The sequence below is a fragment of the Hoplias malabaricus genome, chromosome 1 (assembly GCF_029633855.1).
Source record: "Hoplias malabaricus isolate fHopMal1 chromosome 1, fHopMal1.hap1, whole genome shotgun sequence".
Lineage (NCBI taxonomy): Eukaryota > Metazoa > Chordata > Actinopteri > Characiformes > Erythrinidae > Hoplias > Hoplias malabaricus.
The window spans coordinates 5,706,512-5,724,845 of record NC_089800.1 but is presented as its reverse complement, the minus strand read 5'-3'; the positions used below and the strand labels follow the sequence as shown (position 1 = coordinate 5,724,845).

Here is an 18,334-nt window from a genome sequence, read left to right as displayed (position 1 = left end):
TGCAGCAGGTAGTGTCGCAGTCACACAGCTCCAGGGGCCTGGAGGTTGTGGGTTCGATTCCCGCTCCGGGTGACTGTCTGTGAGGAGTTGGTGTGTTCTCCCTGTGTCTGTGTGGGTTTCCTCTGGGTGCTCCGGTTTCCTCCCACAGTCCAAAAACACACGTTGCAGATGGACTGGCGACTCGAAAGTGTCCGTAGGTGTGAGTGAATGTGTGTGTGTCTGTGTTGCCCTGTGAAGGACTGGTGTCCCCTCCAGGGTGTATTCCCGCCTTGCGCCCAATGATTCCAGGTAGGCTCTGGACCCACCGCGACCCTAAATTGGATAAGTGGTTACAGATAATGGATGGATAATGGACGTACTTATTTATTGAAACTCGAGCCTGGCAGGTTTAATGCAGATTTTTATTCTGTAAAAATAACAAAAATTACTATAATAAACACATTATACCGTTTTTAGCTTTATTATGCAGTTTATTAAAATCACAGGTAAACTCTATCTCCCAACACAGGTGATCAGAGACACACTCCTTCATTGATCAATGCGCAATTCCCCGTTAAAGGACTGGCACCCTGCGAAATGTCTTTACTGCCCTGCGCGCACTGATTTTAGTAAGCTCTGAACACACAACCACCCTGATCATGATGAAGCAGATCAACTGAAATTTTAAAGCATCATTTGAAGCGAAATTGCAAAAGCCAGAGCACGTCTACACGTTATTAAACTTGATGACTGTTTGGATGAGATCAAATCCCGGGAAGTCCATGGCCACGATTCCCAGACACAGGCCAGGCCCATTGTTAAAGAGGAGTTGCAGATAGCTGTAGAACCAGGGGTCTATCTTCTCTGCCACTCTTTTGGGCGTCAGGAACATGCCCTCAAAAGTGCCAATGCCTGTGCCACTGGAGTAGGTCAGGACAGCTGTGGGCCCTCCACACACAGACATGGCCTGGTTCAGGTCCTTCACAATGTCCCGCTCCTTGTCTTTAATATGAACAACCTCGTAATCTCCTTTCGTATCAGATTCCAGCAGTGGGAGACCCAGCTTAAAGCTGTCTTTCTGAACGAATACGATCTTGCCCCTTATCTGACCGATATTTGGTAAGGTGGGCTGCACCCAGACATTAGCATTGTTAGCTATGACCTTCATGACCAGTCCTTCAACTTTACTCTTATCCCACATGTCTGGCTTCACGCGGACAAGGACAGCCTCGCTCGGGTAGTTGGTGAGGAACGTCTTGATGGTGTTCAGAGCTTCTGTGAAGGTTGAGTATTGGTAAATAACGCCATGCATTAGGTATAGCTTGCCTTCAAAAGCAAAAACTCTCAAGTCCAGGTACCGTATCCCAGCCTTCAGCTGATCCTCCAGAGTCCAGGCCTGGCACTCTGATGCTGGACCTCCGTAACGAGCCATTGTATCATGGGTTCCCGGCAAAGAGACTTCCGAAAGAAGCCTGTTATCATCCAGGCTCTTCATCCAGTCAATCTTGTAGGATGCTGGGAGCTGGAGCTTCTCCCCATCATTAAAAGACTGGCTTTGTCCATGAGTCCTCCCCTGAAGCAAACTGTAACAAACAGAACAAGAGATTGTTTGATTTCGTATCATTCTGGGGCATTGTGGACCAGTTAGCTTGGTTACGATTTTTGTCCCCCATTGCTATGGTTACTTAACTGTGCTGAGAAAACTGGCCTCAGATCAGTTTGTAAGCGTTCCATGTGGAACCATGTCAGAGTAGATAATCTACCAACTAATGATAAGGCTAGGGGTGCAAAGTTTGGCTCTGACTGCAATGATATCCTCTTGAAGTGTACATTTGGTTTGCTTTTGTGTGCTTGGGGTTTCATACAGTGTCATATACACGACCAAGTCTACACATGCACACAGTCTGTGGTATTGCGTAGATCTGATTTCTGGATGAACCATCCCTTTTAATTAAGCTTATTAAATGGACAAGAAGATTGTGGAGCATTAACTGCTGTGCACTTGGCTCAAGGCAAACGGCAGCTCATTCTCATTTAAAAAAGGAACACACAATGAAACAAGCTGTTCCACACGGCTGTTTAAGCCGAGGGAGAGCGATGCAGTGGTGCTTGATCCTTGTGGTATTTTGCAGATCACCGACATTCCATTAAGACTCCAGAGTTGTGTTCACTTGTGGAAAAGTGGGAGAATGTCACCATTTAAGGTCCGTTTCTTGACCATGTAATGATTTAAGTTGACGTAGCTGTACTGCTACTGGTACTTGTCTCACCACACCTTATGATTAGCTTAATCTGCAGAGTCAATACGTGCACACAAAACATTGTGCAGGTCAGGTGTGATGTGTGCGATAAGAGCATAGTCTCTCACTTCATCAAATGCACTGACGATAACAGAACTGAGATATCTTTACACGGATAGGTGTGTGCTTACATTTTCTTAATTATTTTGATTCAAAAATTAATAATTGTAAGCTGCATACTCACAGAAAGAGTAATGACATTCCCAGCATCATTTCAGCTCTGATTTTTTTCATCATTACCTACAGAACAAATGACAGAAAAGTGGAAATTATTCAATTGAAACAATCAATATTAACATAAATTGGTTCAATATTGAGAATATTTTAGCCCTAGAGACGTGGTCAGTGGTGAGTAGGAGCTAGTTACATTCACTATTTAGCTTTAATTTTCAGATTGTAATAACTGTGTACATTAGCGAATAAAGGCGTCCACATTTAGCATGTGTTTTCAACCACTGTTTTCTTTTTGTGTATAATGTGATGGAATATAGTTGCTGTGTTGCTTTCTTTGATTGTTTCACACCACTGACTTGTTTGGTACACACTTAAGTTCTTGTTCCGCTGTAGCACTCCACAAGCAAAAGTTTCCTGAAGATCATTTAATGGTTCTTTAAATTGTAGAACCCAGGGGACCCTAGATGCCTTTAATGCTTTCTTGAAACATTAAAGGTTCCTAGAAGTTTATAATGAGAAGCACTCCAAGACTCGTAGTTCAAGCTTCAAAAAAAAAATATATATATACTTTTTTTAAGGTTGTCATTGATATTTTTGTAGTTCTGCTGATGTTTGTTTGGAAATGATCTTATAACTTTATGTGAGACGTTATTTTACCTGTTACTTCTGGACATATGAAAATATATAAACAATTAATTCCTACACAAATTATTGTGATCATCACAGAAATACACTTAAATTGCAGAAGTGTTTTATAACTATTTCTTAGTATATTATTATATAGAAGTAAATTAGTAAATCCTTTTTTATTTAAAAACTCTACAAGTCTACTAATAAACATTGTTATAACATAACATTTTATAAAGCTAATGTAAATGATCAAAGAAAAAGCAGGTTACTCACTCGGCTGCTGACTGGTGGAAGGTTTTCTGCTTGAAGTCTCAGTGGTTTGGGATGAAAATTTTCTCACATATATAGTGCTGAAGTTGGGCGTGCGCACAGAGCACTAAAATTAATTCAAAAAACATCAGCAAAACAAACAGCAGACAATATCAGCGCACACCCAAATGCCAAATAGTGCTTTGAGGAATTGGTGTTTAAAGCTAATGTTTCAGATTAGTTCAGTGTTTTGCAAACACAGTCCTAGAGGCAACTTCCCCTGCTTGTTTTCCTTTCTCACAACAGACTTGATTCAGTTAATGAACAAGACCTTGCAGAGTTGCAGAGGGTAAGGAGAGAAACCACTAAAACATGTAGGGCAGGGTTCCTCCAGAACCAGTGTTGAGAAACACTGGATTAGACAGAGGTCAATGTGGATGACATTCATAGTTTTCTAGGTCATGGAAGTTTGATAGAGAACACGACAGACCCATTATAACAAACTGATACCTATGGGTATGGGTAACCATAGTTACACAGTTACACATATTACAGACATATATATCCCATTTATCCCAAATACATTCCTACCTACCTACCTGGGCAAAACCACTATACTGTACATTTGAGTGTTACCTTACTGGTACATTCATTCAAATATGGAGAGATATTGCAAAATTGCCACGGTGGCACAACAGGTCGTGTTGCTGTTACAAAAGGGTTGCGGGTTCTAGCCCCACTCCGGGTGACGTCTGTGGGGAGCTCAGTGTGTTCTCTCCGTGTCTGTGTGGGTTTCCTCCGGGTGCTCCGGTTTCCTCCCACCGTTAAAGTAAGTTTTTTTTTTCTGGTAAGCGGATTAGCGACTCAAGGGTGTGAGTGAATGTGTGTCGCCCTCCGAAGGACTGGCACACCCTCTGGGGTGTGTTCCCGCCTTGCGCCCAGCGATTCCGCGTAGGCTCCGGCTCCTCCGCGACCCTGAAATTGCTAAGCGCGTAACGACAATTAATTAAGTAATTAATTAATGAACAACGCCCCTGTTTGTTCACTTTCCAATGAAGGCACGAAAGTGTGCACTTCAACGAGGGCTTTAAGAGCACGGATTCAGGACGTGGCCGAGCGCTGCGCCGCTGAGGGCGCTGCACCGCCGCGCTGTTCTCGCCGCTTTTCTCCCGGTGACGGAGATGAAGTGAAGTGAAGAGCGAGAGACAGAGGAGAGAAAAGATGGCGGAAAACAGCGGCGCGGACCCCGCCGTGGAGAGAAAATCTGAGGAAAACGATGCGGCCACCGGCGGCACCATCATCATGGTGACCGTTAAAACGCCCAAAGACAAGGAAGAGATAGCGATATCCGAGGACGCGTCGGTTTTACAGGTTCGTAAAAGCGCTTGTGTTTTTGTGTGTGTATGTGTGTCAGTCAGCTGTCCGACATGACGATACTATTCGGCGCAGCTTTATTTGTGAAGGAAAATCAGCATGATAGCTCACGATTTATCACATAATTGTGACATGTTGACGTTTTCTGACGTGTTGGTTATATATTTAGGCGGTTATTACTTTAACACTGCTTGAACTGGATTCACATTCGCCAGCTTCGTTTTCGAATTGTGCGGTCCACCTTAAGAGCCCGGTAGCTACGCTCTGACGCCGGAGGTGCCAGACTGTAAACGCTGCTGTATTTAAGGTGGAACGGAGTATTCCAAAAAGAATCTGAAACTGACGAACGGCTTTCGGTGTCGTTAGCCGGCTATGGCGGCAGAGTGTATTCTCTCCTATTTAAACATAACAACTGCCATGTTTCCACCATGTTTTATCATATATCGGTTGTTAAAGAGACTCGTATGTGAATTCGTGGTTTTCTGTTTGTTTTTATAACTCCTCTTAGCGGTTACCGACTGTTCTACTGAATCATCGGCGAAACAAGCTAAGCTATCGTTAGCCTGGTTGCTCGCTCAGAGAAGCTTCTAGGGCTACAGCTCCTCTGGTCTAATTTCTGATTATTTTCTCCTGTTTTGTGATAAATAAGGTGGAAGATTAATTTCCACGTTCGCTGTATGAGTTACTCAATTCTGCCCTGAGACCTTATACTACAACATCAATTTTGCCGGGAACTGTTAAAGGGCCTCTCCTTAAATTCTAGGAAAATTTGTAATTCTCTTAGCTTTTTTTGAAATAACAATAAAAATGAAAATGTTCTTTAAAATTTGAACAGACCTGGTGAAACGACTTGGTTTGTTAATTTTCAAGTGGAAAATATATGTACAGATTCCCTTAAAAGACCACACTTAAAGGTGCATTAAGAGATTTATTTAATTTTCTAACTATTATAAATGAAATATAATATAAGACAGATATTATTTAAAAATAGATATTTCAGCAGTGGTGTCAACACAATGCGTTCTGTTACTGCGAAATGCTGTTTTTAAAACAGTCCTTCTGAGCCCTTGGTGTCGGGAGTTCCTATATGTGTTATTGTGGTTTGCCTGCTTGCCCACTGGAGGACACCTTGAGTAATTAACCAGTGCATCAGTTGGGATTTGGGGTGCGAGGACTGTTGGATAAGTTTGTAAACTGGAGTAAAACCGGCACTGTAGTGAGGTTTCAGTACACATTTATGTATGGCATTTTTAACAGCACTGATATTGGAGATACTCGTGATAACAATGTTCATTCAGAGATTCATCATCATCATCTTTATAACAGCATGTTAGTTACCTACTGAAAAGTAATAAACACATTCAGATTAAAAAACTTGTATTTGTTAATCTAACCAGAACCAACATGAAGCTAAAAACGAGTGTCTGCGGTTCAGTCTCAGTTTTCTTTAAGTTATTTTATCAAAGTTAGTGTAGCACTACCGGTCTTGGCAATAAATGTAAGTCTGAGTATTTGGGGTTTGTGAAACCAGTCTTCTGATGATAAAGGTCTCTTTTGTCTGTTACATGTTTGTTGTACAATTGTCAGTCAGCTTATCAACCTAAACGTCCTGATTGTTTCTGACCCTGACAATAAGGCACGCTTGTGATAATAGTAACTTCCAAGAAATTGGTACATAGATCGTTTAGTTCTGTGGTAGTAAACAACGCCTATTCCTGGTAGGATTCCTGCATTTTTCTTTGGGTGAAATCCAGGGCCACTGAGGGGGCACTGTCATCTGCAAAATAAGATGACTGCCAGACTGTAATCAGGGGGTAAACGTATTGCGTTTAACAGAAATTTTCCTTGTCTGCAGTTCAAAGAAGAAATCTCCAAAAGGTTCAAGGCAAAGCAGGACCAGTTAGTCTTGATCTTTGCTGGAAAAATCCTGAAAGACGGGGACACGCTCAGTCAGCATGGTATAAAGGATGGCCTCACTGTTCACCTTGTCATCAAAACTGCACAAAAGTAAGAAGCTCATATACTCTTACAGTATGATAGAACTAATAGTGGTTAACCAAAACATGTTTTGAAAACTGTGCTTTTACACCTGTAAGCCGTGGGATAATGGAAGTATTGGGCTACGGTATAGACAGACAATACTATAGTCCTGTGGTATATTAAATACACAGGTTAATCAGTGATGTGGTAGGTTTAAAGGTTATTGCACATCATTAGGACCAGAGTAAATCACTTTTGTTGGATTGAGTGAAAACATTGATTATGAATCTGTGATTCCATCAGCATAAAGAATCAGAGCCATAACTTGTGTGTCAACAGCAGCAATTACATTTTAAAATAAACATACAATAATCACATGTATCTAAAATGAGATTTCATTTGATCTGTTGATGTTTCTCTCAGGCCTACAGGTGGTAGTTCCACAGCTGCTTCATCCAGCTCTGGAGCGACACAGCCAAACAGCGACAATGCAAGCACCAGCTCGGCTGGCAACCTGGGCACATCACAGGGCAGTGGGCCGTCCCCAGCCCCCTCACAGCCAGCCAACTTGTTCAGTGAGTGTGGGATTGTTACTGTCTTTCATAAGTGCTATATGTTCACATCTCAGAGCCACTCCATGGTTTTGAAAATGTTTAAAGTCCCTTAGTTCTGCTTCTCCGACACGTAGAGTAGCCAAGTAAGGTCAGCAGATAATGTTTGATGAGTTCAAACTGAAAATGAAAGGAAAAGGCTCTCTTTGAATTGCACAATTCCTGCACAATTGGACGGGGGACTTTTTAATGATCTCAGCTTTTTTGTAATCTTCACGAAAATTATGAAATGTGTATATGTATAAAAAAGTAGGGTAGTCTATTTACAAATCTGTGCAAAAAATATAACCAATGGCAGTTATATGAACCATGTTATTATTTGGATTTATAAAAACAGTTATTATCTTGTATGTTATGACTTGTCAGAATTACTGAACATAGCACTGATATTAGAATACGCCTACATTTTCTGCTAGCTGGGTTCGGTGATCTGTCCAGTCTGGCTAACTTGGGCATGGGCTCCTCCAACTTCATGGAGCTGCAGCAGCAGATGCAGCGGCAGCTGATGTCCAACCCTGAGATGCTCTCCCAGATCATGGAGAACCCCCTGGTTCAAAACATGATGTCAAACCCGGACCTGATGAGACAGATGATCATGGCTAATCCACAGATGCAGCAGCTAATGGAGCGCAATCCTGAGATTTCACACATGCTCAACAACCCTGAACTGATGAGACAGGTGGGTGGAATGATTTGTCTTGTTGTTAAAATGAGCTTGTCTTTTTTAAGTAGAATATCAGATAAGAACAACTTCTACCCAACAAATATTGTCCTACCTCTGTAGAATTAAGCTGGTAGCTTTCAGTATTGGTAGGTGTTATTTGTTTAATATGTAATGGAACAAATATATGCTGTGTGAAGCTAAATGTTAGCTGTTTAGTATCACGTTTACAAGTTTAAATATAATGTTTTTTACGTTATTAAGCCAAAATACTCCAAATGGAAGTCTGTGTCCTTAAATGAAGAATAAGTCTTTGCATGTTTGATGATGATGTGCAGCTCACATGACATTAAGTGAACGTTTTTATCTTTGTTAAGACAATGGAGTTGGCAAGGAACCCAGCCATGATGCAAGAAATGATGCGCAACCAAGATCGAGCCCTTAGCAACCTAGAGAGCATCCCTGGGGGATACAATGCTCTACGGAGGATGTACACTGATATACAGGAACCCATGTTTAGTGCCGCACGCGAGCAGGTATCAGACTCCTCGTTTGCCAGTGGTGCTTTGGAAAATAAGAGAGAAATTGATTAGAAATACCGCCTGTTGTCATAAAAACAGAATACTTACATTTATTCTTTATCTTGTTTTGTTCAGTTTGGAAACAACCCCTTCTCTGCCTTGGGGGGTAACGCAGACAACCAGGGAGCCCAGCCCTCCAGGACAGAGAACCGAGAGCCACTGCCAAATCCATGGGGCCCACCTGACACCAGCTCCTCGGGGACCTCCACATCCACCACCTCTACCACAAGCACCACTACACCCAGTGTCTCTAATCCTCTGGGCATTAGCTCTACCAGCTTGGGCAACGGTATATACTGCTACCTCTTATTATCATTTCAGATGTATTTTAAGCCCTGTAATGTGGTCTGTAGATCTAATAAAATAGAATATAATTTGAGATCTATTTTCATAACATTCGATGACCTGTTGGTGTGTTTATATATCTGCATTAGATAAGTAAGCATGTGTGTATTACGCAACATCATGATGTTCATTACTGCTGAATTCTTTGATTTAAAGCTGATACATTATACCAGTTGTCCCCAAGTTAACACAATTCCTAGGGGTCTTAATTAAATGTTTGTGTGATATGCTTGGTCAAAACACCACATGGATCAAACACCACATCGCTGTGTTCTTCGTCTACACGCACCTGTTCACAATGACCAGCAGCAATTATTCCCATTTTAATTTCTTGTGTTATTCTTTCTTGAAAAATTGCGTTCTCTTAATGAATCACAGTAGCCTTCATTCGTTGTTTGAATTTCTTGGTGAACTATTCTCCAATATTTACATTTGCACCATCTTGGGCAGGTATATTTAACAGCCCTGGTATGCAGAGCCTGATGCAGCAGATCTCAGAGAATCCCCAGCTGATGCAGAACATGCTTGCTGCTCCTTACATGCGCAGCATGATGCAGTCCTTGGCCCAAAACCCTGACGTTGCTTCACAGGTCGGACATCTTTATAGTTTAATTATGGTTAATTATTAACGAAAGCTGGTACCCATCGATTAGTTGCACAAACACAGACTACTGTATTTCGTGTATTTGTGTTTGGAAATGAATGAATTTAAAACATCCAGTGTCTTATTTATTAACCATTTACCTCTGCTCTGTTTTTCCAGGTGTTGATGAACAATCCTCTTTTTGCTGGAAACCCCCAGCTACAGGAGCAGATGAGACATCAGTTGCCTGTATTTCTACAGCAGGTGGGTCTTATGGGACTTAACTGTGTGGATTACATCATTTTCTGTGTAATATTTTATGCCATGACCCCATGAGCTTGACATGCTGCTACTGAGCCCTAGAAAAGGAAAAGAAATCCTCTCTTTTATATCAGAGTTGTGCCGCATACTTTTTCCCACTTTGGCCACATTAAAATAGTTTTACCATGTTATGCATTTACAACCAGAGCTTTATTGCTCATCATTGACTGGGTTTATCTTATGAAGAATACAGCAGATGTCATATTTTTTTCCATCTTTAAACATGGTTATGGAAAACACAGGCTTTCTGGTGTCACTGCGGGTTTGGCTGAAAATTCACTTGATCAGATGACAAGGAAAATAACCACAGACACAGCAATTGCATTAATACAGTTCTGTTTTGGTAGTCTTCCACTTTTTCATTTCCAGTCCACACGGGGTTTGTTGTCTGTTGATAATATGACTCTTTATTTTTCAGATGCAGAATCCCGAAGCCCTCTCTGTGATGACAAACCCACGGGCCATGCAGGCTCTTATGCAGATCCAGCAAGGCTTACAGACCCTCCAAACTGAAGCTCCAGGACTCATGCCCAGGTATAACCTTCTAAATATTAATGCTTGTCTGTGTGAGTCTTGTGTAACAAGCAACAATAAAGCTGTTTTTAGAAAATGCAGTGCAGAAGAACCACTGGCTCAGCCATGTTTGTTTTTTTTTCCCCTTATCTTTAGTTTGGTTCCTGGCGGGGTTCCTGGTGGTATTCCTGCGGGAGTTAACGTAACTCCGGAGAACCCTCCTCCGCCTCCTTCTGGACAGGGCCCCACCCCTGCTGCTGGAACCAATCCCACTCAACAGCAGCTCATGCAGCAGATGTTACAGATGTTTGCAGGAGGAAGTGCATCGGTACAGTTATTTGATTTCAGTCTCTGGATTGATAAATGCACTTATTTAGGCTAAGAACATGGGCATTTTATTCTTGTTGGTTAATCAGCATTGTTTTAACTAAGTTGCTGTGAATCTAAAATACAGGTTTAATTTTATTTATCTTTTTAATTTAAGTCATATGTTGTATACTGATATCATGAGAAGGTGAATCCGCATGCTGTGGTTTTGTTAGTCTTTAAGTAGATGATAAGCTGAGCTCATGAATTCCAGTAAGTGAAATGACGCCTAGGCAACTTTTTATTTAATAAGTTTTAGACAGTTCATGTCACCAGAGTTGTTCTCATTTATTTATTTTGTTTGCCTTCTGCATTCTTCCTGCATCCTCGTGCAGACCCAGACTCCGGAGGTGCGTTTCCAGCATCAGCTGGAGCAACTGAGCGCAATGGGCTTCATCAACAGAGAGGCAAACCTGCAGGCCCTTATCGCCACAGGAGGAGACATCAACGCCGCCATTGAAAGACTGCTTGGCTCTCAGCCCTCTTAATCGCACCAGGAGAAAAATGCCAGGGGCCTGGGAGCGAAGCAGAGAAACGAGACATGAACACAGTCCTTCATCACATAAAATCTGTCAAGCCCCCGTTAATAGACTGAATTCCAATTACTTCTTCACTTCTTCTACTCGGTTGATCTGAGAATCTTAGGAAATTGGGGTTTTCAAAAAAATTGTTTTCCTTTAGACCAATGAAGCAGAAATGAGATTACAATGGCGTAACATCAGGCTAACCCTCTCCTCCTTCCTTTGAGTGCGTCCCCTAATGCAATGGAACAATGCTTCTATGAACCAAGTGTAGGTTACCATTCCTTCTAATTGACACACAACTCACTTGAGGCACTACGTTCATGATTTTGGGGAATAGGAAAAAAAAAAAAATTCAGAAGACATATACTAGGACAGAGGAACCCATTGTCTTTCATGAAGATGGTCAGTTTACTTAATCTATTTTTCTCTGTCTCTCCTAAGTCATGCCTGACTAAACCAGTATTTATTGCAGACAATGTAGAAGTTACCCTTTACTCTCATGCCGCACCTCCACGATTCACAGTGCTTTAAGACATCCTTCTCATTTGACATTGTTAATTGAAATCTAATAGAGGAAGATGTTGGGTGTCCCTGTTTGAGCATTTATAACATCCTCACGCAGACGATCGCTTACTCTTCGGCTATTTAGAGAGGAAATGAACTTTTGGAAGTGAGATTCAAGATATACAGTCATCTCTTTAGTCTTTTACCTTTTAGGGGAGTGTGAATGATTTGCCAGTTAAGACTTGTGGTAATGGGGAAGGTTGTAACAAGGCATCAATAAAATATTTCTCAGCTTACGAGCAATGCTGAAAGCAGACACCATTTTTTTTTTTTCCATTTTGTTTTGACCATATCTTTATGCTTTGACATAGAAGTACTCTAGTGCGTGGAAAGGACTTGCATTGTGTACTGGATCCATCGTCCTATACAGTTGATCTGGCAGCAAACCTGGTAACAGCATGAAAGTCGATGATGCTAGCTTTTCTGTGCACCAATCTCAGTGCTAACCAACAGCAATCTAATGGAACTAACAGTTGAGTTTTGATGTGAATTAAAATGTGTTCAAATTTGCTTTTTGCAGCACGTTCATAATCCACTCATCTTATTTGATTAATTACATTGCAATAATCTAAACTCATACTTGAGTTGGTATGTTTTGTTTTTCTTTTTGTATTCGTTTCGAAGCCAGAACAAGTTCGCACACCATTGAATCGCCTTCAGTAGTGCGAGTGTTTTAAACACACACAAGTAACAAAACTGGTGGGGAGCAGTGTGTATGGAGAATACTGTAGCAATAAGTCAAATAGTTCAAGAAGTCTAGATCATCGTTAATAGCAGCTTGCAGAACTCATCACACATTTACTGAATTCATTTGGCCTGAGCTCTTCAACAATCTGAAATCTTTTCAAGCAGTGTCTTCGAAGATATACGTCTTCTATTATTCGTATCACACTCCATCACGGCACTATCCCACACAGGTAAAATACATCACTCATCGTGAGTGTTTGTTGTTTCAGGATAGATTTGTTGACATTTTCATATACATTTATTCATTTTACGTTTGTGTGACGTATGATCAGTTAAAATACTGAGGAAAAAAGGAGTGCAGTTTCCCAATAAATTATACCATGACAATATAACTCCCCCTCCCACAAATAACCTTGACCCTGTCAATCTTTCAACTGTTCTGAAGGTGTTCCCTTACTGCAACACATGAAAAGCTGGGGCAATTTTACAGCATATATTCTTTTCACATAGTTTAGACTTTATCTCTTCTGTGTAAGCAAGTGTGTTTTCATGATACACAGTGTAAACCACAGGTGGAGAAGTGATTAGTCTCTTAGTAGTTAAGATATATATTGTGTATGCATTATGAAATGACCAAGGACAGGAAGAATCAGTCGGACTTGATTTCAGGTGGATGAATTGAATATCAAATGGATGCTTTGATTTAAAATATTAATTTGTGGCAAACTAGTGCTGTGCGGAGGCGCTAAAATGCTTATTCAAGGTAAGGTCAACACAGAGGAAGTTGGACCATCCAACCCTAAATATTTTTTTAAGAGAAATGCTACACTTGCAGCTTCATTCAATACAATTAGATTCATGAATATGCAATTAGTCTCCACTTCTATCCCCTCCACTTGAAAGCCCCACCCTGAAAGGTCAGGATTTGGTAATTCCAGATTTCCTACTTGTAAATTGATCTTGAGCGGCTGATTAACTCGTATTTATCAGGGATTAGATGTATTTCACAACCTCTTCCCTCAGAGAAAATTGTGAACTTGCCTGTGTATTGTGACAGTATGTATATTTCTATATTTAAAGATCAGATTTGTTATTACCCAGAAGTACTTAGGTGTTAATCGGTGGTAAATCACTTTTTATGGCACTTTTGTGTAGTGGGTGGCTGTTCAGACAAGGCCCAGAACGGAGTGAGATTGTATTTACTAGTAAACAAACTGGACATACTACATTCCGCTGAGCTGCCTATTGCAGCATTAGTTCCTCATGTGTGTGACATAAGAAAATCAGGCTGTGTGAATCTGCCTGTTTCAGACTCTTTGGAGCACACTAGAAACTGCACTCATGACACCTCTTTTGTTTTCTAACACTAGTGAACATATTATCTTCCCTGCAGTGGGCCTTGAAACTAACGCTGTCGTGTGACTCTGACTAGACCGCACAGCAAAAGTGAAATAATTTCATCAGTTGATTAGTTTATGTATTAAAACGAAGGAAAAGGAGTTAGTTAAGTTGACGAAAATGCTTCAGTGCAAGTACAAATCCTGTCAATAATTTACTAGAGTAGGTAAAAGTAGTCTCTACCCGCCTCTGGTGCACAGACTTTTCTAGAAATAAAGCGGTGCGTGAGAGAAACGTCATCGTTTAATACGTCATGTTTATGTAGGAAAAACTACATCTCCCATAATCCTTTTCCCTCGTGTATTGAGGAAGTTGGTGTCAGCTGATGTCGTTGGAGGTTGATGTTAGCTCTTAAAGACCAGATTTCTTAACAGTTTTAGACATTTGTTCTCGCTGTAAAAATGTTACGGCCAAAAGCATTAACTCAAGTTCTCAGTCAGGCGAACACCAGTGGGGTACAGAGCACTCTGTAAGTGTAAATATCCGAGTTTTATTTAAAGGTTTTGAGCTGTTGTGGTTAGACTATTAGTGTAAGTTAAAGATGTGGATAGTGTTTGTACAGAGTGATAATAATGTGTATTATTTAAGTTTAATCGGTTATAGATATTATAATCCTGGCGTGAACATGAAGTTGGCTGTTTATTCGAATGTTTCGTTCCACCTTAAATAGCGCAGCTGCAACCCAGTGCTGTTAAGGTGGAACGAATAATTCGTCTAAGTATCCGACGTGGTATGTATATCTAAGTTGTTGCTGAATGGTAAAACGTTTAAAAGTTTAGCCTAAACATTAAAACCCCCGCTTTGTTACAGTTGCACATTGTCCAGTTTTTCTGACCATATATTTGTAGCACTACAATTAAAGACTTTAGTCCATCTGCTGCTCTACACACTTTATTAGCTCCCTTTCACCTTGTTCTTCAGTGCTCCTAACCCCAACAGGACAACAACAGTCCAGTAGATGCAGGAGTTTAACATTCCAGCAGCACTGCTGTGTCTGATCCACTCAGGCCAACACTGTAGTGTCACTGCAGCACTAAGAGAGATATACCTCTCCTGTGACTGTTCTGTGGGGTCCTGATCGTAACCATACAGCAATTTATGTTCAGTTTTAATGTGTCTTAGCTGTTTGTACTCAAGTGAAGACTTGTGTGTGTGTGTGTAGCCGGTTCCATGTTGTATTAATTTTCATGCTTGTTTTAAGTAAACACAGTTTATAACCATGTTTTATACTTGTGATAGATTACTGAATAATGAAGGATCACTCTTGGCTTACTCTGGCTATGGAGACACGGATGCACGTGTAACCGCAGCCATCGCCAGCAACATCTGGGCAGCCTACGACAAAAACGGACATCAAGCCTTCAATGAGGACAAACTGAAATTTATTCTCATGGACTGCATGGTATGGCACAGTGTCTAGGGCAAGAACTAAGGGCATGTCACAAGTCATGTAAGGGTTATTAAAACCCCTTATACTCACAGTTCCTGACTTGGTGTAAACCATTTTGTAGCTTTGTAATGTAACGTTTCAGTAAAGCAGGGTGAAATGTAATATCATGCTCAACAAAATGGTCCCCAGGGCACTTGGTTTTAGAGCAGAGATTGCCAAATTACCTTTCATTGGTTTTTGGCTGCAAAACAAACAGAAACAATATCTTTGTGATTACAGGAGGGCAGAGTGGCCATTACACGAGTCGCCAACTTATTACTGTGCATGTACGCTAAGGAGACTGTGGGGTTCGGGATGCTTAAAGCCAAGGTAAGATACACACGGTGGCTATGTCTTTATAAAAATAGTTTGAACATGTCTAGGCTGACACGATGTTTAATAGCTTACAATCATAGAGGCATGTACTTCATAGATCATTAAATGTTAGCAGAAAATTTAACAGCCAAAGAAATTACTGTGATTAACAGTTGAATTGTTTTCTTTTGCTTATTTGGTGCAACTATTGAAGCACCAGCCTGAAGTGGCCATATTGTCTAGTGAGCAGTCTTGCTTTCTAGTTGTCAGTGCTAAATTTTGATTTTCCAAACACATGCAGAAACACACACACACACACATATATATATATATATATATATATACTCACTGCTGCCCTCTCAATGTTATAGCACCATTTAGAAATGAGTAATTTTTAGTAAGACCTACAACTAATCTCCATTAATGTCCCCTGCCCCCTTTTTAAACGTTTTATATTAATTTGCCTCAGTCCAACAGATGAAAATGCAACCAGTGGTGTGAGTCATGTACTTGTAAATGTTTACAACAGTGGAAAATAATTCTAAGTAATTAATTATGCAATATTTGTGACAGCTCTTCCAACTCATTAACATATGCTTATGTTGTTTCTCACTGTCTGACATAACTGTATAATAATGAACTAAAGAACAGGTATAAGGCAGGCTTCTGCTTGGTTGCTACTGCTGTATTTATCTATGTGGCAGTTTTTGTTGATAGCAGTATGCCATAGTCTCAGAAACTACATAAGCACGTATGTTAAAGTTTGCAGTGAAGAAACAAGCTTTGAACAACATTTTTTTTTTCTGATCAGCTTTGTTTGTTGGAAATGTAGCAATCTGTCGTCATCAGGACGTTGCATTAATAATGGCTTTTGTGTTGTTTATTTCCTCAATTTAAGAGGCAGATGCTTGTTATGGCTGGTTGTGTGTGTGTGTGTGTGTGTTTTGGGCTGAATGTTTTCCTTTTGTTTTTTTTTTTTAGGCTGAGGCTCTTGTGGAGTACCTTCAGGAACCATTAACTCAAGTGGCAGCGTCATAAGAGGCTGATTCTAAAATGGTTGTGTCTCCAGGGATTTTCTCATGCGTCTTTAACATCGGCCTTGGGATTGAGATTGTGCAAGTCTGCTCTCTGGCTTTATTTATTTGCTGAATTTTGTCAATGATTATCTTCATAACAATAATGATACTGATGCTGGCACCTCAGCTTTGTGCTGTTTTCTTTATGTAGGCCTGAATGTGAGTTCTCATGAACCAGAAACCTGTTAACGTTTTCCCACCATCTTGTGAACCCTGAACTTTTTTCAGTACATTTCTGAGAGTGCAAATAACCAGTTAATTTAAAAATAAGCCAATATTTGGTGAAACAATAAATCTGCTTTTTGTATATTGTTTTATATTGTCTGTCTTATTTAATTTCAATAACATTATGATTGAGATATATTTAAAAACTTAACTTTAATCCATGGTAGCTTTGTTAAAATATAAAACTTGTCTAAAAGTATAGTGTGTTCCTGACTTGCTCAGCAGTCTTTCACCCTGTCAAAATAATCCAGATCATTGGTTCGATCTCAGGTGATGCCTCAGCTGTCCAAATCTCAGAGCCCTACAGGCCTTGTGCTCTGTGTAGGTGGAACAGATTTTCCTATTCTCCATCTCTGCTTAGCTGACAGGTCTGGGCGGTTTGCGTTATCCTGTAACATAAGCTGTTAAGTGGTGCGGCATTAGTGGCAGTTCAAAAAGAAGTGGTGGTTCGGCCACATCGCAGAGGAAACTTGTGTTCGCCCCGGCTTCCTGAGGTTGATCTCGTGACGCACAGTGATGGAGAAGACAAATAACTGGGGAGAAATATTAGCAGATTATTGGAAATGACAACAACAAATGTAAAGTTCGTCTGGCTTATATTCAATAATGTAAAGGTTTGGGTTTAAGGGGTAATTTTCTACATTTTATAAGAATAACTGAAATGAGATATTGAAATTTAAAATTAAATTAGAGGTAAAATTCCTCTAAAAAGAAAATGTCCTGAGCAACACAAGCAGTTGTTAGACCACTTTTGCCTGCCATTAGGAAAGTAATCCACATACCTCATTCTCCTTGATCCGTGTTGTCATCATATAAACAATACTGCACCTGCGCTGTTGGTCATGTCCTTGACAGAATGCTGTTATTGCTTTGTAACTTACACATGTTTTAGGTAATAACATGTAAATAATGTGTTTTTCAACATGAATGTAATGATACCTCAAAACAAAATACATGTATATATCATAGTTTTATACTATAACCTGAAAGAAGTAAATCAGCCAAAAGATTCTTTAGCTTTGCCCTGGAGCTGTAAGGCTATTGAAGCTTATAAGTAATGAAAGCTAATTACACTAGCGTTGCCTAAATTACCATGCATCTGCAACAAACAGAAAAGTCTGTTTAAGATTTAACTTTTATATCCATTTTCAGCTTTTTAGCTAACGCCCACAATCACATGGTGTTTCTGAGCTCTGAGGATAGAAGCTGCCCATACTTCCTTTGAAACATGAAAAGTCACAGCTCATTCAAATTGCCACTATAACATAATTGGAGCTCAATATGCTTGGAGGAGAACACTAAACACCCATTTGTGTCCTATTAGCTATGGGGGCATGACTGGCTACAGGACTAAAGCCCCAGGTGTTTTTTCAATAGCCCCAGGTTTTTTCTAATATTAAAGTTGCATTTTAAAGCTGGATCCAGCCCACCAAAATATTCTAAATTCTA

At 40.3% G+C, this 18,334-nt stretch overlaps 3 protein-coding genes across 4 annotated transcripts; 2 read left to right on the top strand and 1 right to left on the bottom strand.

Moving 5' to 3' along the window:
* Positions 1-481: 481 nt before the first annotated feature.
* On the bottom strand, positions 482-4,381 carry LOC136666877 (1-phosphatidylinositol phosphodiesterase-like). Of its 2 annotated transcripts, XM_066644979.1 has the most exons (4): positions 3,969-4,381; positions 3,357-3,459; positions 2,464-2,519; positions 482-1,562 (listed from the first exon to the last, which is right to left on the bottom strand). In XM_066644979.1, the coding sequence occupies exons 3-4, from the start codon at positions 2,514-2,516 to the stop codon at positions 707-709; spliced, it is 909 nt and encodes a 302-aa protein (XP_066501076.1). In that variant the 5' UTR covers positions 2,517-2,519; positions 3,357-3,459; positions 3,969-4,381; the 3' UTR covers positions 482-706. The 2 variants fall into 2 exon arrangements, with proteins under 2 accessions (XP_066501076.1, XP_066501075.1); XM_066644978.1 differs by lacking the exon at positions 3,969-4,381 and having other exon boundaries at positions 3,357-3,808.
* Positions 4,382-4,404: 23 nt separating this feature from the next.
* Positions 4,405-12,655, top strand: ubqln4 (ubiquilin 4). Its single transcript, XM_066644977.1, has 11 exons — positions 4,405-4,703; positions 6,562-6,713; positions 7,110-7,261; positions 7,714-7,976; positions 8,336-8,494; positions 8,615-8,828; positions 9,335-9,474; positions 9,648-9,731; positions 10,207-10,322; positions 10,458-10,629; positions 11,003-12,655. The coding sequence occupies exons 1-11, from the start codon at positions 4,554-4,556 to the stop codon at positions 11,153-11,155; spliced, it is 1,755 nt and encodes a 584-aa protein (XP_066501074.1). The 5' UTR covers positions 4,405-4,553; the 3' UTR covers positions 11,156-12,655.
* Positions 12,656-14,119: 1,464 nt separating this feature from the next.
* Positions 14,120-16,923, top strand: lamtor2 (late endosomal/lysosomal adaptor, MAPK and MTOR activator 2). Its single transcript, XM_066644976.1, has 4 exons — positions 14,120-14,309; positions 15,080-15,242; positions 15,510-15,599; positions 16,566-16,923. Exons 1-4 carry the CDS (start codon positions 14,242-14,244, stop codon positions 16,620-16,622), a joined length of 378 nt encoding a protein of 125 aa, XP_066501073.1. The 5' UTR covers positions 14,120-14,241; the 3' UTR covers positions 16,623-16,923.
* The last annotated feature ends 1,411 nt before the right edge of the window (positions 16,924-18,334 follow it).